This window comes from Triticum aestivum, chromosome 6B (genome assembly GCF_018294505.1).
Source record: "Triticum aestivum cultivar Chinese Spring chromosome 6B, IWGSC CS RefSeq v2.1, whole genome shotgun sequence".
In the NCBI taxonomy this organism is placed as follows: Eukaryota; Viridiplantae; Streptophyta; class Magnoliopsida; order Poales; family Poaceae; genus Triticum; species Triticum aestivum.
In genome coordinates this window covers 326,530,951-326,557,046 of record NC_057810.1, presented here as the reverse complement: position 1 = coordinate 326,557,046, position 26,096 = coordinate 326,530,951, and the positions used below count along the sequence as shown (strand labels likewise).

The 26,096-nt window shown below is 47.9% G+C and overlaps 1 protein-coding gene across 1 annotated transcript in view; it reads right to left on the bottom strand.

Moving 5' to 3' along the window:
- The window catches only part of LOC123137084 (vacuolar protein sorting-associated protein 29), a 29,102-nt gene extending 6,235 nt beyond the window's left edge, over positions 1 to 22,867 (bottom strand). The window contains exons 1-2 of the mRNA XM_044556653.1: positions 22,560 to 22,867; positions 10,907 to 11,044 (exon numbers count right to left, since the gene is read on the bottom strand). Coding sequence (XP_044412588.1) covers positions 10,907 to 11,044; positions 22,560 to 22,691 — 270 coding nt within the window. The 5' untranslated portion in view covers positions 22,692 to 22,867. The remainder of the gene's footprint in view (positions 1 to 10,906; positions 11,045 to 22,559) is intronic.
- Positions 22,868 to 26,096: the final 3,229 nt, after the last annotated feature.

Sequence of the window (26,096 nt, the reverse complement as noted above, 5' to 3'; positions counted from 1 at the left end):
AGCGCGAAGCTACGGAGGCCTCGGACCCCTCCGGGTGCCTGGCCACTAGCTGCCGGTTGGCCAAGGCCCAGGCCACCCCGGGTGCCCGGCCCTGACCACCAGGGCGCTGTGCAGCCCACCCCGGGTGCCCGGGTCGCCACCCCCGGGTGCCCGGCCTCCTCCCAGCGCCGGCCCAGCCCCGCCCTGGGTGCCCGGCCCCTTGGCTCCGGGTGCCCAGCCTTGCCCGCGCCCCGCTCCAGCCCTGACCGGGTGCCCGGGCCTTGGACCCCCGGGTGCCCGGCCGAGGCCGCCCAGCTGCCTACACCGACCCCGGGTGCCCGGGCTTAGGACCCCGGGTGCCCGGTCCCCCCTTCGCCGGGTCCCTGTCCGGTCCGGGTGCCCGGCCCCCTTTGCACCGGGTGCCCGGACCCCTCCAAGGCCTGCGTGCCTTTTGGGCTTTTTGCCCTTGTATTCCCCCCTCCTCTCTTATTTCGTCCCTAAACTATATAAGGGCATCTCCTAGCTCATTTAGAGGATAGCAAAGTATTTGATAGACAAAGAGAGAGCTTTGCTCATCTTCCTCCTCGTGGAGATCATGACCTCCATTGGAGAAGATCCCTAGGGATTCAAGCCCCCCTTGAGGGAAGGATCTACCTAGATCATCAAGCCCTCATCTCCTTCATAGGATTTGGGATGAACTCTACCATGTATCTTATTTCCCTTTGATTGTTCATGTACCTTGTGGATCTTGTGTGTTTGTTAGTCTAGTGGATGTGTGATTTGGACTTGTTCTTGAGTGTTCCTCTTGTTTTCCCTCTTGTGTTCATCTTGTTCTTGGGGATTCCCCCTCCAATTCGTGAAAGATCTTCACTTAGGGTTCCACCCTACAACATCTTGGTATCATGAGCCATGGTTTCTCACGAAATTGGAGCCCCCCTTCTTGTTCTCTAGCCTAATTTTGTTGTGTTCTTCCCCAAATTCGAAAATTACCCACCAAAAATAGCCCCAAAATATTTTGTGATTTGTTGGTTTGTTGAGATTTTGTTGGATTTGCTTGGTTTCCAGTGGATCTAGCCTTCCCCCCATCCATCTCCACCTTTCCCTCCACGAAATCCACCAATTTTTTGCACTTTCCCACGAATTTCCGCCCAAATCCGTCAACCCCGGGCACCCGCACCTCAAACCCCGGGCACCCGGACCCCCCCCCCCCCGGTGCAACCTCACTGACCCCCCGGGTGCCCGCACCCTGAGCCCCGGGCACCCGCACCCCCGGGCTGTTTGCCCCTGCCCACCCCGGGCACCCGCACCTCCCACCCCCGGGTGCCCGCACCCCCCCCCCCCCCCGAAACAGCCCAACACCACTCACCGTTTCGGCCATAACTTTCGCTCCCGGAGTCCGATTTTGACGTTCTTTAGCTCGTTGAGTAGCTATTGACATCCCCCATCCATCTAGATAGGTTCCAACATCATTTGACTCCATCAAAAATTTGGCATTTTGGCATCTTTGCATAGGCCATCCACCATATCATCCGCAAAACCACCATAGCTTTCCGCAACTTAACCCATTTTCGATCCATATAGCATTTGTGGTTGCTTGAGTGGTGACTTGAGTCTCCTAAGGTGTTTCGGCTACTTAGGGACGGTTGCTTCGTCATCAACCACCACCACCACTTCCGCATTGCTAACTCCGGAACCACCAACGCATTCCGCTATCGCCATTTGACATTTTCCTTGAGATTTTGAGTTCGCGGTTTTTTACCGTTTCCTAAGGTGTTTCGGCTACTTAGGGACGGGTCTACATCATCTTGGTATCTACATCAAGAACACCGCCACTCATCATCGCCACGAGGTCGTCATCGACATCGACCACTTCACCATTTTGACAACCTAACCGTAAGCAAGAACGGTAACCTCTATATCATCTTGGTATCGTGGTATCCCTTCATTGTACATTCTTGCCATTACATTGTTAACCCCTTAGCCCATTTTGCGTCACTTGCCTATCGAGACTAGCCATTTGAGTATTGCCGGCAACGTTACTTGTGCACATTAGTGATCCGTACCTTCCATTGCATACATACCATATCATATTGGTATCATCGTGGTATCATCATATCATCCCTTGTGTCACAAGATCGTTCCCGCATATACACAATTGCTATCTTGGTTTGTGTATTTCGCATAAGTGGCCATATCAAAAAAAAACAATAAGCTTTTAAGCAAAAGAAAAAGAGAGCAAAGAGCTTGTAAGCAAGAGCCATAGCATCGCCACATTGCATACCATACTACCATATTGATCATCTTGGATCATCGTGTGCGAAACACCGGGAACATCATACACATAGCATACTTGGGATAGAAAGCTCATACATCTTGCATCTTATAGGTTTTGCACAAGTGTCGTATCCGCCTATTGAGCAATCGTGCTAGCGTCTCTCTTGAGTTGTGCAACACGAGCGTTTTTCCGTGGATTCCACATTTTGTGCTCATTCCTTGGTTGCACGACCCCATTTATCCATCCGTGTGTGTGTTTCCGTGTGCCACATATTGCTATTGGTCTACTTGTTTCGCTTGCGAATTTGTGAATCTTTTCCAACATTATTGACTCTTGCTAACATTTTGCACCAAATTTTTGTGCCACTATCCTCACCGAGCTCCACTATAAGCTTTACTTGATAGGTGTGAGTGAACAAGTCCGGTACCAATTCCACTATTCTTTCATCTCACATTGAGTGAAACGGGATACATCCTCAACTTTGAGAAAAGGTAACTTGGTATTGTTTATCTCATTTCCTACTCACCTCTACTCGAGTCTTGTGATGGATAGGCAAGGCATTTCATCTCCGGTCTTCCACGACAACGACAGCGCGAACAACTACATCTCCAAAACGTCCATCTTCGGACTACAACGAGCAATGCAAGGCATTGAGCGACTCGCCATCGACATTCGCCAAAACGAAGCAAGGATAAGGGACTACCTCGACACCAAGTTGGCCGAACAAAGGGATCAAGTACGAGACATGATGGCCAACTACAAGTCTTCTTCCCCTTCGTCATCTTCAAGGCGGCGACGCTCAAGTGGCCAATCTTCGGAACGTCATCGAGCTCAAGCACTACAACACCATCAAGATGAAGCTGCTCGCGATGCGTACACCTACAAGTCCCAACAAGCTCTACATCAAGCTACAGCCAGACATCATGAGCACAAGAGAAGACCGCGAGACGAGCACCAACAAGACGGAGCTACTACTACTACCACCACTTCGGCATCTTCGCCAAGTGTCATCAAGGCATCTTCGCCTTTGGACGTATGGCATCTTCACCTACCTCCGACGAGTACGCCTACATCGGCCTTCCTCCACGGCGACGGCGACGAGATGGTTGAGCATGCGATTTTCCCTTCGACCACGACGACGTATGATAACTTGAGTGACTTGTGCCACCATATTGAGAGTGAGAGTGACTTCACCACTAGCCCCATATATGATGAGTTGCCACAATTTCCATGTGAGGAGAGCCGCCAACACCACCACTTGAGTGATTTGAGTGACTCCACCATATGTGACATTGAGTGCACCTACCTTGAGGGAGTGAGTGAGCCACCACCACATAGAGAGAGTGAGGTAGTTGATAGGGCATGCGAGGCCATTTATCTCATGAGGAGATATTGGTATGCTTCCTTTGCATCATTTATCTCATTGGTATGCTTCCTTTGCATCATTTATCTCATTGGTATGCTTCCTTTGCATCATTTATCTCATATGCCATGCCATGACCACCTAGCTTCGGATATACATTGTTTTGGATGTAGTTCATATTCTCCATATGATGTTTCCACTATTGCTCATGAGGAGACCCCCATAGTTTCCTCATACATTTTAGGAGATTTTGATTCATCCTATCCATTGCATGATCACACTACTTGTGTGCACCATATGCTCCCCATATATAAACATGCTAGTGATGTGCCATATGCTTGCATTCTCAATTTGTGCCCCCATCGTGTCATACACAATAACTATTCTTTCATGATGGATGACATGTTCTTATACCATGCATCAAATTTCTTTGAGCGATGCTTATCTTGTGCTAACTCACATGTGCACATACACATCATATGATGGATGATGTGTACATTTACCACGCGCACAATTTCTTTGGTTTGTGTTTCTTTTGTGTAGGTACCCATGAATACTTGTCAACCTCACAATCCCATGAGTTGACAAAACGAGCTCTAGAGAGCAACGATGACTTGGGATTCCATGGAGTGTCTTTCCCACCGCTCTCTTCGCGCAAGGACTTCGCGCATTTCTTCTACATGGCTCTCACTTGGTTATGGGTTATTTACCACTTCTCACTTTATGCCCATATTGCCATGTTCACTTTGCATGATATGCTCATTCCTATGCCTTTGCCATGCATTTGTGACCCATGCTTTGCATTACACATGATGATTGACTCTACTACTTGTATGTGTATTTGCAAGCTTGGTGGAAATATTGCTTGTTATTGCCATGTTTGCTATGAGCCCCATGACTATGATGATATCTTGCTTTGTAATCGTGCTTGCGATATGCCATGTGCATTGTCTATGCTTATTATTTGCTCACATGACATGATTGCCATGATTTCCTCTAGTGTGTTGCATCTTCGCTCTACTAGTTTGCACGACTTGATTTTTATGCTTTCTCATGTTGCATCCACTTCTTGGATTACTTGCTCCTATCACATGTTTGGTTGCAACAATGTCATTCCTTCACATATGCCATGTCCCATTGATTGCTACATGCTTGCCTTGATTGCCTCACACATGATGAACAATTTCTCTTTCTATTGTGTTGAGTGCCACTCGTTTTTCACTACACCCTATGCACATTATGCTTGGATTGTCTTGCACTTGCATGTGTTTAGTCATATCATCTTCTTGGGTGTTGTGGATGACTCTTATGCCTACCATAGAACGTTCATTGAGAGTCTTATGCATGCTTGCTATGACATTGAGGTAGATGCTTGTTCACTTGTCCCACAAATTAGCACCTTTACCTCACCCTTGCATGATTGTTTCCATGATGCTTCTTCATGTGCTCAATTTATATGCTTACATGCCATGCCACAATCCCTTGTCACACCATATGCTATACTTGATGACGACACTTGTTTGGTTACTCACCTCTTGAATGCTTGGTTATGCTCTAATGCTAACCGCATTTGTTTTTCCAAGTGTTTGTTCTACTCGTTCCTTTTGAAGGAATCACAAGACGGTGCGACATTGGAGAGTGACCATTTCGAGCTTCCACATGATGAGTACTTGGTGGTTGTCAACTCCTACACGGCGACGCCCTCTCTTTCCCATCGTGATGAAGATCACGATCCGTGGACGGATCTCTCCCGGGGGGGGGGGGGGGGGAGGAGGGATGATGCGGAGCATCCCTCGACCATCCCCATGGACGTCACACCGCAAGCACGGAGAGGACCTACGACAAGAGCTCGCGCACGCACCGTCGAAACCGAGGTGAACTCTTTCCTCTTCGGGTCTCTTTCGGTGTCACACGAGAGTCGGATTCTACCTCATATGGAAACTCTATGCACTCGTAGGTACCAAGAAGAAGACCGTGAAGAGGCAAGGACGGAGACACAAGCACATGAAGAGAAGAAGAGCGAGAGAAGAGCGCGAAGCTACGGAGGCCTCGGACCCCTCCGGGTGCCCGGCCACCAGCCGCCGGTTGGCCAAGAGGCCCAGGCCACCCCGGGTGCCCGGTCAGGAGGGCCCGGGTGCCCGGCCCTGACCACCAGGGTGCTGTGCAGCCCACCCCGGGTGCCCGGGTCGCCACCCCCGGGTGCCCGACCTCCTCCCAGCGCCGGCCCAGCCCCCGCCCCGGGTGCCCGGCCGAGGCCGCCCAGCCGCCTACACCGACCCCGGGTGCCCGGGCTTAGGACCCCGGGTGCCCGGGCCCCCTTCATCGGGTCCCTGTCCGGTCCGGGTGCCCGGACCCCTTTGCACCGGGTGCCCGGACCCCTCCGAGGCCTGCGTGCCTTTTGGGCTTTTTGCCCTTGTATTCCCCCCTCCTCTCTTATTTCGTCCCTAAACTATATAAGGGCATCTCCTAGCTCATTTAGAGGATAGCAAAGTATTTGATAGACAAAGAGAGAGCTTTGCTCATCTTCCTCCTCATGGAGATCATGACCTCCATTGGAGAAGATCCCTAGGGATTCAAGCCCCCCTTGAGGGAAGGATCTACCTAGATCATCAAGCCCTCATCTCCTTCATAGGATTTGGGATGAACTCTACCATGTATCTTATTTCCCTTTGATTGTTCATGTACCTTGTGGATCTTGTGTGTTTGTTAGTCTAGTGGATGTGTGATTTGGACTTGTTCTTGAGTGTTCCTCTTGTTTTCCCTCTTGTGTTCATCTTGTTCTTGGGGATTCCCCCTCCAATTCGTGAAAGATCTTCACTTAGGGTTCCACCCTACAACATGAGAGCTATACGTCCGGGCCCTTGGGTACTTTGAAGTGACTTCAGTATGACCCACCACAACGAGGACAAGAGCAACAACAACCTCCACCGCCGCACAGGGGGCACTGCTACCTAAATGATTGCGAGCTCAAAGAGTTGTACCTTCATGGTCAACGCTACACGTGGTCTAACGAGTGTGGTGCTCCCGATTTGGTCAAGCTCGAGCACGATGAACTAGGAGGAGCTCCACCCAAATTGTTCGCCTCGCTGTCTCTCCACCTTTATCTCCGACCACTGCCCCTTCTGGATTGCACACTGTGGCCTCCCTGTAGAGGACGTTTCTAGTTCGAGAGTGTGGGCCAAGGAGCCTGGATTCAACAAGACGGTTGTTGAGGGTATGGGCGGCCGCGATCGATGAGCCCGACCCCTTTTGACGCCTCGTCATGCGGCTCAAGAACAAAACTCGTCAGTTGAGGAGTTGGAACGACAAGCAGATGGGTAGTGTCAAACTACCACTTGTGATTTCCAGGGAGCTCATCTTCCGCTTCGATGTTACCATGAAGTTGAGGCAGCTCTCGAAGCTTGAGCGCAAGTTGCGTGCTAGGCTGAAGCACGCCTACCTAGGACTCGCTTCGCACCATGGCTAGGCAAGGTTGGAAGATTGCCTGGTTGGCTGAGGGTGACACCAACCTCCTACAAAAAGCAAAAGCAAGTGATCCACGGCCTTGTAGCCGACGAAGTGGTGGTTTCTGACCACGCAACTATGGCCAAGGCTAACTTCGATCACTTCAACATGCTTCTTGGCACAGGCGAGGGCTGCGAGTTCTCGTTGAACCTAGAATTACCAGAGTCATGCTTGGAGAACTTGGCCAGCCTCGACGACCCCATTAACGAGGAAGCTTAGGAGGTGATTTGTCAGCTGTTGCGGGGATAGGCGTCAGGGCCGGACAGATTCACGGCAGAGGTCCTGCAATCTTGTAGCCTTCACCAAGTTGCACTCGTTGTGTGGGCAGGGTTTCCATGGTCTAAACCAAGCCCTACTAATCCAGTTGCCCAAGATATCCGACCCATCAACCCTTTGAGACTACCAACCCATCAACTTCATACACATCTTTGCCAAGGTGGTGGCCAAGACGTTGGCTAGCAGGTTGCCTCCCAGATTGGGGGGCTTGGTTGAGGAGAACCAATGCACAGTCATCAAGAAACGTTGCATTCGTGATAATTTTATGCTGGTTCAGCAGACGGCAAGATATCTGCACGGTGCACCAGATGGGTGAGTCGCGTGCCATGCTCAAGTTGGATATCGCTCATGCATTCAGCTCAATGTTGTGGGCTCTATTTGAGGTACTTCAGCGGGTAGGCTTTGGCCAACGCTTCCCTGAGTGGATTGCCATACTCCTGTCCACCGGTAGGACAGGAGTGATGCTCAATGGTGAACCAGGGCCTCTAGTCTAGCATCATAGGGGCATGTAGCAGGGGAACCCGCTCTCCCCTATGTTGTTTGTGTTGGTGGTAGACACTCTCAACAGGTTTTTTGGTAGGTTATAAGAGAGTTCGGATTGCTCCGTCACCTAGCAACACGCGACCTGACAACCCGTCTCACTGTACACGGACGATGTTGTCATCTTCTACTACACGGATAGGGTGAAGTTGCCCATTGTCCGCAGCTTGCATGCGCACACCAACTTTGCCAAATGTTCGGTGTCCCTCATTAGGTGTTAGGAGGCCTTGGAGAAGAAAACGGTGATGGAGTGTCAGCTAGCTCCTTTCCTGATCAAGTACCTCAGGATCCCACTCAGGCTCAGGAAGTCCTCGTGTAAGGCTTTCCAACCTTTGGAAGACATGATCGCAAACCGCCTGGGCATCCATGATGGCAAAGGCGGGGCGCTCACCTTGGTCAAGTTGGTCCTGGCCACCATGCCTTTGCACCACTTAGTAGTCCTGGGCATGCAAAAGAAGACCCGAAAGAAAATTGACAAGATCCTGCGGTTTCCTCTAGGTGGGTACGACGGCGACCATTGTCATGTCAACTAGTTGCGGGTGTGTAGGCCCCTTCTCTTGGGTGTTCCGGACCTTGGTCACACGACAATTGGTCTCGGGGTTCGCTGGTTGTGGAGGATACACACAGACCCCCTCCGTCCAAAGACGAGCGATGGGTGTTTGAGTCTCCACCAAGATGGTTGATGGAGTTGCTCCTATTCTGGGAGGATCGCTCGCTCGATGGTCATGGCAATGGGGAGCTGGCTCCCGAGTTAGTGCTCTTGGTCTCTGGCTGCACCAGGAAGCGACGAACCATTCGGGAGGCCCTGACCAGCCGTTGATGGATCTCGAACATCAGGGGGCCTTGACCCCCTGCCTATCGAGATCTGCCGGTAGTTGTGCATGATGCAGCTAACCACCACCCCAGACGTCCTTCTTTGGCATTGGACTGCAGACAACCGGTACACTTCTAAGAGCTGTTGCGACACACTCTTTCAGGGAGCGACGGTTTCAAGCTCTTGGAGCTGATTTGGTACGGACCTCCTCCTCGAGTCAAGTTCTTCCGTTGGCTAGCCTGTCAGGATTGTTATTGGACCTCCCAGCGGCTTGCGCGGCGGGGTCTCCATCATGCTCCTCATTGCATGCTTTGAGACCAGTGGGAAACAATGGCTCATCTCCTAACCGGTTGTTATTTCTCGCGCATGGTGTGGCATGAGTTGCTCTCCTGGATCCGACTGACCCCTCTCCCACCCCCACCGCTCAAGTGTTGCGAGTGTTGATTTTGTGGATTGGTGGCAACTAAGTTGCCATTCAATCCACACCTCAGTCCAGAAGAGCCCGTTCTCAGCTATAATGCTGGCAGCTTGGTGCATCTGGAAGCATCAAAACGCGATCATCTTCGACAAGGTGTGGCTCAACTTGACACACCTACTTGACACATTCAAAACAGAGGCCAGGCAATGGCCATCGACAAGTGCGGCTTTGCTTTCGGCATTTACCTTGCCTAGCAACTGTGACCGTCGGGTAGTATTCTCTAGGTGTTGCCCATCTTTGGGCTTGTACAGACTCTCCTTTCTATCAATGCAATGAAACAAGGCTTTTGTGATTTCTTGGGAGAAAAAAAGGTTGTTGGCAAATTACATTCGAAGACGACTTTTACTAGAACACAAGAGACATTGGCATACTCAAAATTGTCAGTGGTGTGCATGATATGGTGCAGGTGAATAAAGTAGACATAACAAACCAACTATGAACTACTCCCTCCATTCCTAAATATTTGTCTTTTTAGAGATTTCAAATGGACTACCACATACGGATGTATATAGACATATTTTAGAGTGTAGAGTTCACTCATTTTGCTCCGTATGTAGTCACTTGTTGAAATCTCTAGAAAGACAAATATTTAGGAACGGAGGGAGTATCATGCATCATGCATGACTCTGCAAAGGTGAAAGTTCAATGTACTGAGCGTGCTTGATATCCCTATAGAGTGAGTATCAGATCACTTCATGGACATTTTTTATCAATCTATTTCTTGGATGTAAATATTGGATGCGGAAATATGTGGAAAGAAAATTGTGTGCACCCTCATTCACTCCGTTACTCCAGTCAATGCTAAACCACATAAGGTCCATCACTCATCGAACTTTGAAGGACACCTTTGCTTCAATGAACCCTGGATCATTTGAACACACGACGGCATCTAGATTGCAACATCTCAACCAATTCGCCCGGTAACAGCAATTGTCAATGGTTACAATTTGTGCGACTCGGTAGGAGAACAGTAAGACAGTTGACCTTCCAAGTGACAATATGATCATATGGCATAGATATGTATGCTTAATTGTTAAGGATCTGATCCTAGTAGTTAGTAAACATTTCTCACTGAAAATACTAAGAGCAAATTATACTGCCATAATAGAGAGGCAGAAGAAAAGCAAATTGCGTTTAGCGTTGATCTTTCTGATACGTGAACTCGTATTAATTAACTATTTATTAATCCCATAAAAATGCCCACACTACAATACACTAAGAAGCTATTGGTTCAGCAATATCCCACCAGAATCGCACTACATTGGTATGTGATTCGGTAACTCTTATTATACCACTTCCTCAACAGAACACATGGGATCTAAAACCATTTCCCTGATTGAACCACTGCGTCAACCATGCATTACCCACCTCCCTGTAATCCTACTACAATTAAACTAACACTACAGCTCTTGAACAAAACATCACCTAACAATTATTACAGCAACAGACCATGCCAACAAGAGAAAATGACAAACATGCTAGTGATAAAAACTCAACCATGTTTCTGAGGTGTACGGCATAAAAAAAGTGTTTATAATTTGTCAACAACAAGAACTCCAATTCAAGGTATTAACTGTTGACTTTCAACAACCAAAAAAGGCCATGAATATTTTTTCTCCAACAATGAGCATGACAGAAATTAAAAGAGCAAAACAAAATTATCAATTAAGAGCGAACCTGATGGCCATGGCATAGCCCTAGCTTGAACTGACCAATAGTAACTGTCTTAGTCTCTGGGTAGCGAGCATCCTCATCATATTCACCTCTGGTAATGTGGAGATCAGGACAGAGGCTTTTAAGGTAGTCGTGAACTTCCTAGAATGTTGAGAAATTTATGGGTTAATATTTTCTCAAAGCAAAAAATTAGAGTCCATACAAGAAAACATTATTAGCACCCTATTAATAGGTGCAATACCCAGCCGCAAGGAAACAAAAATCACTACATGAAATGGTACAAAGTCGACTATTTCTTCACAAAGATGGTTAGCCAGTCATCTCTACTGCTATTAAACAAGCAAATATATTCTTCCCTAAGCGCACCCGAAAACATGTATACAGGACAATCAAGATAAAATACCACCTCATGATCCAGCCCATCTAATTAGATCTAACCGTCCACATAAAAATGAACCATCACCTGTGTACGATTAGCAGTTTACCAGAGCGGACGAAAACTCTGCCATGTATCGAGCGAGCGAACGGAATGTTTCGCTGCGTGACCAAAAAATAAATTTATTCCCATGATTAGTGGCCTGCATGCAGCTGCATAGCCCACGATTCAGCAATATGGCGTTCACATGGATTGGTTCGGTCTGCTCAGGTATTAATGGCAAATTAAAAGGGAGGATTTGTTACCACGCAAAAGAAGGGAGGATTAGCTGGAGAGAAGAGATGAGGAATGCGTGGGGCATGCACCAGCGATAGGGTTTCGCTGCCGCTGTCCCGTGTGCTGCTCTGCCTGCTACATCTCCCCGCGCGACTCTCTGACCTTTCTCCGCCCTTGCTCGTCGTATCCTTAGGTCACAGTTCGCCCCCGATGTATCGATGTCGTTGGCCGTCGATTCTGCCGTTTGCCTTGAGTAGGTGCTCCTCCCCCTACAGTCCTCCCCTCGCCGCCCCGCCTGTTGGTATGCTGCCAAGGACCAAAATGTGCTGGAATTACGCCAACGCCGGCAGGCGGCCTCCATCGTAAACCGTCTGCTGGTGCTGGTGCCTGGTGATCAGCTGCATCCAATGGAGAAGGGACGGTGCCACCATCCATGTTCTAGAACACGCGCATCCAATGGAGAAGGGACGGTGCCACCATCCATGTTCTGGAACACGCGGACCAATAGATCCACCCCAAAACCAGTCGAATACGAATGCAACCTGTAGGTACATTTTTTGTCTCTCTCTACAACAACAACAACAAAGCCTTTAGTCCCAAACAAGTTGGGGTAGGCTAGAGGTGAAACCCATAAGATCTCGCGATCACTCATGGCTCTGGCACATGGATAGCAAGCTTCCACGCACCCCTGTCCATAGCTAGTTCTTTGGTGATACTCCAATCGTTCATGTCTCTCTTAACGGACTCCTCCCATGTCAAATTCGGTCCACCCCGACCTCTCTTGACATTCTCCGCATGCTTTAGCCGTCCGCTATGCACTGGAGCTTCTGAAGGCCTGCGTTGAATATGCCCAAACCATCTCAGACGATGTTGGACAAGCTTCTCTTCAATTGGTGCTACCCCAACTTTATCTCGTATATCATCATTCCGGACTCTATCCTTCCTCGTGTGGCCACACATCCATCTCAACATACGCATCTCCGTCACACCTAACTGTTGAACATGTCGCCTTTTAGTCGGCCAACACTCAGCGCCATACAACATTGCAGGTCGAACAGCCGTCCCGTAGAACTTGCCTTTTAGCTTTTGTGGCACTCTCGTCACAGAGAATGCCAGAAGCTTGGCGCCACTTCATCCATCCGACTTTGATTCGATGGTTCACATCTTCATCAATACCCCCATCCTCCTACAGCATTGACCCAAAATATCAAACGGTGTCCTTCTGAGGTACCACATGCCCATCAAGGCTAACCTCCTCCTCCTCACACCTAGTAGTACTGAAACCGCACATCATGTACTCGGTTTTAGTTCTACTAAGCCTAAACCCTTTCGATTCCAAGGTTTGTCTCCATAACTCTAACTTCCTATTTACACCCGTCCGACTATCATCAACTAGCACCACATCATCCGCAAAGAGCATACACCATGGGATATCTCCTTGTATATCCCTTGTGACCTCATTCATCACCAAGGCAAAAAGATAAGGGCTCAAAGCTGACCCCTGATGTAGTCCTATCTTAATCAGGAAGTCATCAGTGACATATCTGCACCTTCGGTCCTTTCTCGTTGCTAATCTTCTTTCCCAGGCGAGCGCCCAGGCAGTACGAGACTCAGTTGAACGATGACAGTTGGCCATAAGCGTTTGATTTTCTTTGTACATTTTGGTGGCTGGATAGAAATTTGATATTATTACCAAACTCATTTCATTGTTTGCTTGCAGTTTACGTATTGGATTTGCCATGCAAAACATTCTATCTAGGCAACATCTTTTTGTTAAAGATGTACGTGGGTGTTTTCCACTGTTTTCCACTTGCATATATGAAATATGATGCATACATCATGCCTAGCATGCTTAGGCAGAGACCAACGTATATCTCTACTGTGAATTTTGTATTATCTTGTTCTTTTGGGGACGATCAATAAAGGGTGCAGCAGCCCAAGACTATTACCGTTTCTTGAAACGCAGGTATCAGCTCGTTCACCGCATCTTGATGTATTGTGTACCTCCTCTTTCACAGTTATCAAAATATTTAGATTGTCATTTTAACTAATGTCCATACCATCATAAGCTATGAGCAGACAGGTGAGTCTTTCCCCACTGCTCTTGCCTATTCATTCTCTGTACTTTTGACAAATCCAAGTTGTTTTTTTCTCTCATGCAGTAAGTTACACTAATGTACTATTCTGAATTGCATTTTCCAATTTAATATCCTTTTATGCACTGCAATGCCTGAATACTTTGCGGCGTGCATGCTGTTGCAATTCCAGTACTTGCGTTCCATTATCCTATTAGAAATCATGCTTTGTACGTGCTGCATCATCAAGCCTTTTTCAAGAGGCATCAGTGCAAGATTTTGAAGAATTGGATTTAGTGGAAATTGAGTTCTCACCAAACGGGCAAATATCTTCCAGGTCAGGTACAAGTTTTCTTGCAGTTCTTGCTCCTGCCTTCCGACTGCATATTATATAGCATGGAGGAGAGGAGAAACAATGAAGCCTAAATGGAGTATGTAGTTGTGCTTTTTTCTACCAACCACAAATAGTAGGCATGCAGTACTGATATCGCATTTCAGTTATTGTTATCCTTGGAACAAATATTAGCTTTGTAATGAAGTAGAAGTGACGGTCTTCGCATTTTCCACAGGAAATTCCTAGCACATAGTGTCTCTTGATATATGTACTGGATAACGAATTCATTGTTTGCTTGCGGGTTACATCTTGGATTTATGTGTCTAACTTGTTTGTGCCATGGCGTGCAAACTGTGCAGATCATGCTTCTGGTGAAACACACACCACTCTTCTGGTGTGCCAAGTGCATCTCCTTTTCATTTGGGGCTGCGTTCACTTTAAATGTAACTTTTACACTTGTAAAATGATAAAGAGCACATAACGTGTTTCCCCCAAAATATAGATTAATGTCTAGCTTATAGAGATATTAAACCGTCTTCATTTTACTGGTAAATATTGAGGGCTCCTTTGATCCAACAAGCAAAGTTGAGGGTTGGGTGTGATTGTTGAAAGTATGGCGGGTTGATTATTGCTACTGCTGTTGGGTATGTGCAACAAGAAGTTTTTGACTTGTTGAAGACAGAAGGTATAGCAGTTCTCAACCTGATGTAGTATTGGCGTCTAATGGGGCATTAACAAGCTTTGTATAAAAAATTAATTTGCTCTTGGTAGCGGCTCTCGGAGGGAAGGAGCATCATGTTGTGAACATGGTTATCTTCAAAACATTTTTTTTGTTGGTTAGCTGTTTCCATAAAGAAATAGTCAATGTTATTTCTCATGCATCAACTTATTTTAGTGGAGCTGAGCACTATGAGGATTTGTAAAGGCTTTGGAGTTGCTAATCTGAACAACCATTATGATAAATGGAAGTTGTCCATTCATCTTCTTTTTTTTTTTTGAGGAAACATGTGATTTCATAACTCCGCCCATGTCTTCTAGGCATAGCCGGTCCCAAGCCCGGGTAAAGGAGGAGGATTGTGATAGGCTTGGCGAGCCAACATAAAAACTAGCCAGTCCCATGGGTATGAAACCAATTTGAGCGAGAGTAGTACTAGGATGGGTGACCAACGTAAAAACTAGCCAGTCCTTTGGGTATGAAACCCATTTGGGCGAGAGTAGTACTAGGATGGGTGACCTCCTGGGAAGTCCTCGTGAAAGGGTTTCATATCTAGCCTACCCCAACTTGTTTGGGACAAAAGGCTTAGTCTCTTCAAACATGTGCTTTCATCATATAGAAGATCTACAATAAGCATCATTGCCCAGCGTCTGGATATAACCCGGTAATATCTGCTTGGGTTTGTCCTGATTAATTGGACTAGCCCCTTTAGTCCATGTATTTGTATCATCCAGTGCAGCTAAGTGTATCTAGCAAATGAGTGCGACTGGGTTATTGAAGGCGGCCGAAGAAGCGCATCCACCTTACACCTCACCTCCGGCTGCCTTCGCTATCTTGTGAAGTTTGGGTTTGTATCCTTGTAAGACTTCTTTTTATCTTGCTTTTCTTGGTTCGATTTTTGTGGTGTCTATCCTCCATGATATCAGATGCAGCTAGGGAAACTAAATGTCGCTCCATGCTTCAAAACGCTGGTGCCAAGAAGCTCAGTTAAGATATAAAATAACATGTCGATCAGTCGTGCGTTGCACGTGCATGCTTACTAGTCATACAAAATAGTTGAAAAGCGACAAATAGTCCGCGATGTTGAGCATCATAGGGAAAATATCTGGTGCACCGGAGCTTGTGTGCTACCGGTGCACCGAACTCATATTGTGCTCTTAAAATGTTCAAAAATTCTGAAAAAAAATTAGCACTCACACAACATCAATTCAGGTAGTCACAAAATTCGAAACATAACTCAAAAAATAAAAATGACAAATTCAACATTGAATAGTACATAACATAACTTGGGCTTCGCATCGCCTAGCTTGGCGACTCGGGCGGCGACCCGATCCCCGCCGCCTCCCACTCCCCCCACCTGCTCCTCCTCCCTCGCCGCCGCCAGTGGCCACCGCCGGGCAAAGCCCGTGTGGGGGTGGCGGCGGCGGGGCCTTCTCCCGTCGCGCGGCGTCCAGTCCTGGGGGAGCGGCGGCGGGTGGCGCTCGGCGCTGTGGTGCCTGGCGGTGGACTGCGCGGCTGCCTCGCCTATCTCCGGTGATGCTCTGGCGGCGGGGGTGATGCTCGGCTTGCAGGTGCGGAGGGCGTTGCGTGGGGCGGCTGGATCGAGCCGGTTGCGGCCAGATCTGGCTTCCCCGGTTTCTGCTGCGGGGGTCAGCGGCACGGGTGCTCGGACGCCGGGGCAGCGGCCCCGGACCTCTTCGATCTCTGGGCGGCGCGGCCGCGGGCGGGCGGTGGCTCCCGTCGACTGCGTGGGCGGCGGCGGAGCTGCTGTGGTTTGGCGTCTCTGCTGCGGCGGGAGGTGGTGCGGCTCGGCGAGATTCAGGCGTGGATCCTCCTTCCTCTGGCGGGATCGGCTGGTCGATGGAGACGGCGGTGTGCGCCCAGGACCCGGCAGCACGGCTGCTGCTGGCCGGGGGGTCGCGCGGGACGGCCTCAGCTGGGACGGGCGCGGGCGCTGGCGGGAGATTCCCTTCGGTGCTCTGCGGTGCAGGTTTGGTGGCGGTTGGTGGCCGGCTGGTTCGGGCTCGCGGTGGTTGAGCATCTCCGGGCTCGCGGTGGTTTGTGCATTGTGCAAAAGTGGCCAAAAAAAGAGAATAAGCTTTTAAGCAAAGAGAAAAACAAAGAGCTTGTAAGCAATAGACATAGCATCACACCACATTGCATATAAGATTGTCATATCCGATCATCTTGAGAGGAACACCGGGAATCATACATACATAGCATACTTGGGATAAAAGTCCATACATTTTGCATCTTATAGGTTGTGCACAAGTGTCGTATCCGCCTATTGAGCAATCGTGCTAGCGTCTCTCTTGAGTTGTGCAACACGAGCGTTTTCCGTGGATTCCACATTTTGTGCTCATTCCTTGGTTGCACGACTCCATTTATCTATCAGTGTGTGTGTTTCCGTGTCATTCATTGCTATTGGTCTACTTGTTTCACTTGCGAATTTGTGAATCTCTTTCAACTTTATTGACTCTTACTAACAGTTTGCATCAAATTTTTGTGCCACTATCCTCACCGAGCTGCACCATAAGCCTTATTTGTGTAGGTGTGAGAAATTGACGAGATCGGTACCAATTGTGTTATTTCCTTGTTACATCACTGAGTGATCATTGATCCATTCTCAACATCGATTAAGGTACATTTGGTACAGTTCTCTCCTATCTTCCACTCATATTTGCTCGAGTCTTGTAATGGATAGGAAAGGCATTTCATCTCCGATCTTCGACAACAATGACAGTGCGAACAACTACATCACCAAAGCGTCCATCTTCGGTCTACAACAACAAATGCAAGGCGCACATTCTACCTTGCGAGAGCGCATCGAGAACCTCTCCATCGACATTCGTCACTCCGAAGCAAGGAAAAGGGACTACATCGACAAGAAGCTTTCCGCACAAAAAGAGGAGCAAGATGCAAGGATGGAGGAGATTAGGGCCTTGATCAAGTCTTCTTCCCCTTCGTCATCTTCAAGGCCAAGCCACAAGTCTTCGGAGCGCGAAAACGATGCAAGCGCAATTCGTCCACGTCCATATCTTCGTGATGATCATCGTCACAATCGTGATCAACATCATCATGAAGGGCAAGTCACCTCCAAGCAACATGTGCACGACGACGACGAACGACATCTACTACGAGCTCAAGTACGACAACGACAACATCATCATGAAGATGCTCACCAAGCGCAAATGTACAAGTCCCAACAAGCTCTACTTCACGCCAAGGCCACGCTTCAAGAGCACAAAAGAAGACCGCGAGACAAGCACCACCAAGAGGAAGCTACGGCTACCACGACCACTTCGGCATCTTCGCCAGTGTTAGCAAGGCATCTTCGCCTTCGGACATACGGCATCTTCGCCTACTTCCCATGAGTTCGCCTACATCAACATCTTCAACAACAAGGCGACCACCTACAAGCGAGGGCGACACTTCCATCTTCGGAAGCCCCTCAAAGAAGATGGCCGAGCATGGGAAATCCTGAAGCAAAGCACTTCGTCAGTGTCTGACTACACTGACCAGTTTGAGGAACTGATGGCAGAAATTCAAACTGACAATCCAATAATGGACGAACAGTGGTTTGTCAAATGCTATGTCAATGGCTCCGTTCACAGATCAAGTTTCAGCTCAGATCACTGAGACCTACCAACCTCACAGAAGCCTATTGGTTGGCAGTGGATATGGAGAAAGGCACAGCAGAAAAGAAAGCACTTCAAGCCCACACTAGCGCCAGTAAAGGCTATCCTGGTTTTCACAAAACCTATAGCCTAGCAACAGAAAAAGCTGCAGATCCCAAACCAACTATAGTGAACCAAAGAGCCAGAGAACCTGGCAAGTGCTGGAGGTGTGGGGATGCTTGGTTCCATGGACATAAGTGCAAACTTGCTCCTGCACTGAATGTTTTAACAGGTGAGGAGCCTACTAAACAACAGAAGGAACCAGATGAGTTGGAGGAACAGGATGAAACAGAACAGCCCCAGACTGAAGAACACTGTATGACCATCTCTGCTGAAGCCATGCAGTCAGATAATGTGAACACCATTTCTATTCTGGTGCAAATAGGGGGCAAACAGGGCATTGCTCTAGTGGACTCAGGCAGTAACTCCACTTTTATAAGCCTGAAATTTGCTCTGACAACCTCTTCCAACATACTCAAGGACACTAACCATGCTGTTACAGTTGCTGGTGGGGGAACATTGTGGTCTAGTTCCTATATACCCTCAACCACTTTCACTGCAGGCCACACCAAGTTCATTCAGCAGTTCAGAGTGTTGGATCTACCTGGACATGATATGGTGTTAGGCAGTGACTGGATGGCACAACACAGCCCGGTGGCTTTTCACTACAACCCCAGATAGATCACAATTATGCAGAACAAGAGCACTCCTGTTACAATCAGAGCTTGTGACACTCTGTCTGACGCCACTATAATTGAAGCTGCAGAAGTGGACAAGTTACTGTCTTCAGGAGCTCCAAGTTATGTGTTGCAACTTATCAGGGACACTACTATGACCAAACCAGAGAAACAATCAGTTCCACAACATGTAGAAGAAGTTCTGCAGAAATTCCCTGAAGTTTTTCAAGAACCCAAAGGCCTGCCCCCCAAAAGATCTCATGATCACAAGATACCACTGAAAGAAAAGGCAAAACCTCCAAATTCTAGGCCCTATAGAGTACCTCACATGCAGAAGAATGAGTTGGAAAGGCAAATTGATGCAATGCTCAGAGATAAAATAATCAGGGCTAGTGAAAGTCCCTACTCCTCTCCAGCAATCTTAGTCATGAAAAAAGATGGCACTTGGAGGATGTGCATTGACTATAGGAAGCTCAATGAGGCCACAGTGAAAAACAAGTTTCCCATCCCTGTAATTGAAGACTTACTGGATGAATTACATGGAGCAACTTACTTCACTAAGTAGGATCTCAGGTCTGGTTACCATCAAGTGAGAATGGATGAAAAGGATATACCTAAGACTGCATTCAGAACATATTTTGGGCACTATGAGTTCCTAGTTATGCCATTTGGGCTGGCTAATGCACCCGATACATTCCAAGCCCTCATGAACAATATCTTTGGCCCATACCTGAGAAAGTTTGTACTGGTTTTCTTTGATGACATTTTGATATTCAGTAAATCACTGTCAGAACACATTGAACACCTCCAGATAGTGTTACAACTACTCAAAGAACATCAACTATATGCCAAACTCTCCAAGTGTGCTTTTGCAGTTACACAAGTAGACTACTTGGGCCATGTTATTTCTGCTAAAGGAGTTTCTACTGATCCCTCTAAAGTGGCAGCAGTGGTGGAGTGGCCCATTCCCACCACACCAAAACAACTCAGAGGATTTTTGGGCCTATGTGGATACTATAGAAGATTTGTCCAGCATTTTGGAACAATAGCCAGGCCTTTGCATGATATCCTCAAGAAAGACAGCTTTTCCTGGACTGACAAACAGACTAGTGCCTTCCAACAGTTGAAACAGGCCATGACCAATGCACCAGTGCTGGCCCTCCCAAATTTTACTGAGCCATTTGTGCTAGAGACAGATGCTTCTGGAACTGGGATTGGAGCAGTAATGATGCAGCAAGGAAAACCAATTGCATATTACAGCTCCTCCCTCTGCCCAAAGAATGCTGCCCTGTCCACTTATGAGAAAGAAGCATTAGCAATCCTGGCTGCCTTAAAGAAATGGAGGCACTACTTCCTGGGCAATGAACTCATCATAGAAACAGACCATCAGAGCCTGCAATTCATGACAGATCAGAAGGTCAACACCAGCATACAACATAAACTGATGTTGAAGCTCCTTGAGTTTACTTTCACTCTGCAGTACAAAAAGGGCAAGGAAAACATTGTGGCTGATGCCCTATCTAGGAAACATTCACTTATGGCTATTTCCCTGGTAACTCCACAGTGGATCTCTGCAGTAGAAGATTCCTATGCCAATGACAGCACTTGCAAATCTCTCCTTGAAAAGCTCCTGCTGTCCCCTGACCACTCAATAAACCAAAACACTCTGCACTCTGGCATTATTAGACACAAAGGAAGAATTTATGTGGGCAAGGATTTATCTTTGAGAAAGAAACTTCTGGCTGCACTTCATGCCTCTGCTTTGGGAGGCCACTCAGGCATGAAAGCCACATATCACAGAATCAAGCAAATCTTTTACTGGCAAGGTCTGAAACAAGATGTGGACAAGTTTGTTTCTGAATGCCCTGTCTGTCAGAAGAACAAGGGAGAGAATTGCCCTTACCCTGGATATTTGGATCCACTTCCACTCCCTGATATGGTTTGGACACACATCAATATGGATTTCATCGAGGGCCTGCCTAAATCTCAAGGCAAGGATGTCATATTTGTGGTAGTTGACAGACTGTCCAAGTTTTCCCACTTTATCCCACTGTCTCACCCCTATACTGCTCACACGGTGGCCACTGCATTCATTGACAATGTACTGAAACTACATGGCCCTCCACTGTCCATTGTCTCTGACCGAGACTGCATATTCATCAGTCAAGTTTGGCAAGATATGTTCAAGGGCATGCCGGCATGGGCACCGAACTGCGTTACAGTTCTGCATACCACCCACAGTCAGATGGCCAAACAGAACGCGTAAATCAGTGCATTGAGAACTACCTGCGATGCCTGACATCAACACAACCCAAGAAGTGGGCCCAGCACCTATCCATGGCAGAATACTGGTACAACACCTCGTACCATTCTTCCCTTCAGAAAACTCCGTTCGAAGCAGCCTATGGATACCCACCTCCCAATATCTGCGAGAACATTCTACCAGATAACCTGACAACCGAAGCTCAACAGTTTTTCACTGATCGAGATGCACTACTCCAACACCTGAAAACCAACTTAACTGCAGCTCAAGCACGCATGAAGAAGTACGCAGATCGTAAAAGAACTGAAAGAGTTTTGGAAGTGGGGGGCATGGTGTATCTCAAGATGCAACCATATCGCCTGAATGCGTTCCGCGCGCGCTCTCACATCAAGTTACAGAGCAAGTACTACGGGCCCTTCCGTGTCACAGCTAAAGTGGGGCGAGTGGCCTACAAACTCCTCTTACCTGATGGCACCAACATCCATCCGGTGTTTCACGTCAGCCAGCTGAAGAAGCATGTCGGGCCCTCGGCTGTTCCGTGCGTCGATCTTCCTCTGGTTCGCGCAGACGGCATGATACTGACTGAACCAGTCTTGGTTCTGGAGACTCGCCAGGTACCACGCAACAACCTGCCGGTGGTCCAGTGGCTCGTGCAATGGGCAAACTTGCCACCCGATGAAGCTTCCTGGGAGGACGCCACATTCATGAAAAAGACATTTCCAGCGTTCTTCAAAGCGACCATTGATCGCTGGTTCAACAGATCACCTCCTTGAGGACAAGTTCGGTTTCGCGCGGGAGCATTGTCAGGCCTGCATCTGCAGTTAATAGATGCACCCCTTCTTCAGTTAACGTCCGGCCCAGATTCATCCTTGTCCTGACGATCCGACGGCTCGCGATGCTCACCGTCTCACTACCATTTCGGCTGTATTCCTGTAGCGTTTCATCCACGCCACTGTAGCCGTCACCCTGTGCCAGCTGGGTTATAAAGCTCGCTCCCAACATCTTGTAATGCATCGATTATTGCTGAGACCATTTTATAAATCAAACATATATCTCATAGTAATACAACAACCCTAGCGGGCGCCTACTTTCCCCTCCTGTTCTTGCGATTTAGATCGAATCCACCACGAATTCTCAAATCAGGGTGTGACATTCACGAACTAGTCGGTCAACCAGATTTGACAGACCAGAGACACGGCGATCCAGCAGCAATCACGCGCACGCGGCATCAAGCATGTATCACAGGGATAAAAGGAGACTGACCTTGATGCAGAGGTTCCCGGTGCAGATGATGTGCTGGATCTTGCCCGGGACGAGCATGGACTTGAACTTGGCGGGCAGGTCGGGCGCACGGTGCGGGATGTGCAGATCCCCCAGCGCTAGGACTAGCACCATTGGATTGGGGATCGGGGGGGAGAAGGGGGACGGCCCCGGAAGGTGGAGAGCGATCCGAATCGCTCAGCCCGCTCTGCTCTCCTGGAACGCGATGATCAAATCTTCCACTCAAATCCCTAGCACGATCGATACCCCTCAAAACTTGTTGGGACAATTCACTTCCGTCCTCATCAAACTTCCAAAGCGGCAAAGCGTCCAGCCTGAAGGTCTTCCCCTCGAAAACAAAACAAATGAAGGTCCTCAAACTAAATTATGCGTTCATCTACCCCAAACCTGGCCAAATGGGCCAGCCTAGGCGTGCCGGCACAATAGCCCGCGTGCTCGGCCCGTCATGGGCCGGGCCGGCACGTAGCTTAACAGGGCGTGCCTGGCATGTGGCCCGGCTAGGGCCGTGCCTGGGCTGCCTAGGCAGGCACGCGTGCCGACCCGGCACGGCACGCCTAGTCGTGTGGACTCTCGCGACTAGCTAGCTTGGCGACTAGCGAGGAGCGTTTCGCTCGAAACGTGCGGAAGGGATTAGAAGGTGTGGCCCACAAAACGAGAGCGATGTGCCTCCTGGCGAGCGCACGAGACAGACGTGCCTCGATGTGCCTTGTACATGAGCGTATCAGACGTTTCTTTTTCGAGGCAAGTGCGCACGAGATGTAGCGTACTAGGGTGCCTTGATCTAATTTTTTTAAGAAAAACGTGCTTCGATCTATACTCGAACCCCCGTGATGGCGTGCCAAACGGGTCATCCTGTCGGCCCGTGTAGTGAGGGGGTAGTGCATGGGCCAGGAAGGGCAGCACGCGTGCCGGCCCGGCACGACCCGTGTATTTATGCCTGGCCGGGCCAGGCTGGGCTTGGCCCGTTTAACCAAGGTCGGGTCGGGCCGTGTCGTGCCAGCCGTTTTGGCCTACCCTATGTATTTCTTTTCAATCCACCCTATGTGTTTCGCTGACGTGGAGGCGTTACTTGGAACAGAGGTGCCCCCTTCAAAATTGTTGTGCATCCAATGCTCTACGATGGATGTACCACACTTCCTTTATACGAAGATCAAGGGTGAGTTGGTTGAAGTTTGGGGATCGCAACACGGGATTTTTTTTTATAGTTTTGCATCCGCAAGAAGAAAACGTAACAGAATTTCCCGTCTAAAAATGACATGGGCCAACGGCTGGATGGTACACGTGCAATTAATCCTTTCATGCATTCTTATTTCAATAATCTCTTCACCTCAGGTGTATGATGAGAGAGATCCTAATTTCCTTGCAGAAGTGAAAGAAAAGGTTACTGCCCAAATGAATGAGATGTTGCTTAATCCCTATTCATCGGTGGAGGTTAAAAATGCCATTGATAGTATTGGTGATCTTAAGGCCCCGGGCCGGATGGGCTACATGCCATCTTCTATAAAAAAATTGGCATGTCTTCGGGGACGATAACTCATGAAGTTCTTCACGCACTCGACTCAGGTATGATCCCGGAGGGGTGGAATAATATTGTGGTGGTTTTGATACCTAAAGTTGACTCTCCTGGATCGATTACTCAATTTTGTCCTAAGCCTTTGTAATGTTATCTACAAGATCATCTCTAAGATGCTTGCTAATCGACTGAAGACCATTTTGCCTGAGATCGTTTCGAAAACACAGAGTACTTTTGTGCCTGGTAGATTAATAACAGATAATATATTGGTAGCTTATGAGTGTGCCCACAAAATCAAGAACAAGAGAAACGGGCAACCAGGGCTCTGTGGCGTCAAGTTGGACATGCATAAAGCATATGACAAAGTTGAATGGGTCTTTTTGAGGAATATGATGTTGAAATTGGGTTTTGATGACCAGTGGGTGAATTTAGTTATGAATTGTGTTTCTTTAGTAAAATACACAATCGGTATAATTCCCAAGAGATAGAAGGAGTCACACCAACAAGAGGCCTTCGACAAGGAGACCCTTTATCCCCATACTTATTTCTCTTGTGCATAGAAGGTTTATCTAGTATACTACAGTTTGAAGAAGAAGCTGGTGGCATTGATGGAGTTTTTGAACACAGTACAGACGTCAACGCTCATATACACGCACATACACTCATGGTGTGTAGAAATGCACTACCAGTCTCGCACCTTCTATTTGCTGATGATTCCCTAATCCTCATGACTATGGATATGTTAAATGCAGCTTCCTTACAGCGAGCACTAAATGATTATTGCACTAACTCTGGCCAACTGGTGAGTAGATCAAAATCAAGCATATTCTTTAGCCTTAATACTACTGTGGTGGAAAACGTAACAGAATTTCCCGTCTAAAAATGACATGGGCCAACGGCTGGATGGTACACGTGCGATTAATCCTTTCATGCATTCTTATTTCAATAATCTCTTCACCTCAGGTGTATGATGAGAGAGATCCTAATTTCCTTGCAGAAGTGAAAGAAAAGGTTACTGCCCAAATGAACGAGATGTTGCTTAATCCTTATTCATCGGTGGAGGTTAAAAATGCCATTGATAGTATTGGTGATCTTAAGGCCCCGGGGCCGGATGGGCTACATGCCATCTTCTATAAAAAAATTGGCATGTCTTCGGGGACGATAACTCATGAAGTTCTTCACGCACTCGACTCAGGTATGATCCCGGAGGGGTGGAATAATATTGTGGTGGTTTTGATACCTAAAGTTGACTCTCCTGGATCGATTACTCAATTTTGTCCTAAGCCTTTGTAATGTTATCTACAAGATCATCTCTAAGATGCTTGCTAATCGACTGAAGACCATTTCGCCTGAGATCGTTTCGAAAACACAGAGTACTTTTGTGCCTGGTAGATTAATAACAGATAATATATTGGTAGCTTATGAGTGTGCCCACAAAATCAAGAACAAGAGAAACGGGCAACCAGGGCTCTGTGGCGTCAAGTTGGACATGCATAAAGTATATGACAAAGTTGAATGGGTCTTTTTGAGGAATATGATGTTGAAATTGGGTTTTGATGACCAGTGGGTGAATTTAGTTATGAATTGTGTTTCTTTAGTAAAATACACAACCGGTATAATTCCCAAGAGATAGAAGGAGTCACACTAACAAGAGGCCTTCGACAAGGAGACCCTTTATCCCCATACTTATTTCTCTTGTGCATAGAAGGTTTATCTAGTATACTACAGTTTGAAGAAGAAGCTGGTGGCATTGATGGAGTTTTTGAACACAGTACAGACGTCAACGCTCATATACACGCACATACACTCATGGTGTGTAGAAATGCACTACCAGTCTCGCACCTTCTATTTGCTGATGATTCCCTAATCCTCATGACTACGGATATGTTAAATGCAGCTTCCTTACAGCGAGCACTAGATGATTATTGCACTAACTCTGGCCAACTGGTGAGTAGATCAAAATCAAGCATATTCTTTAGCCTTAATACCAGTGTGGTGGCGAGGGC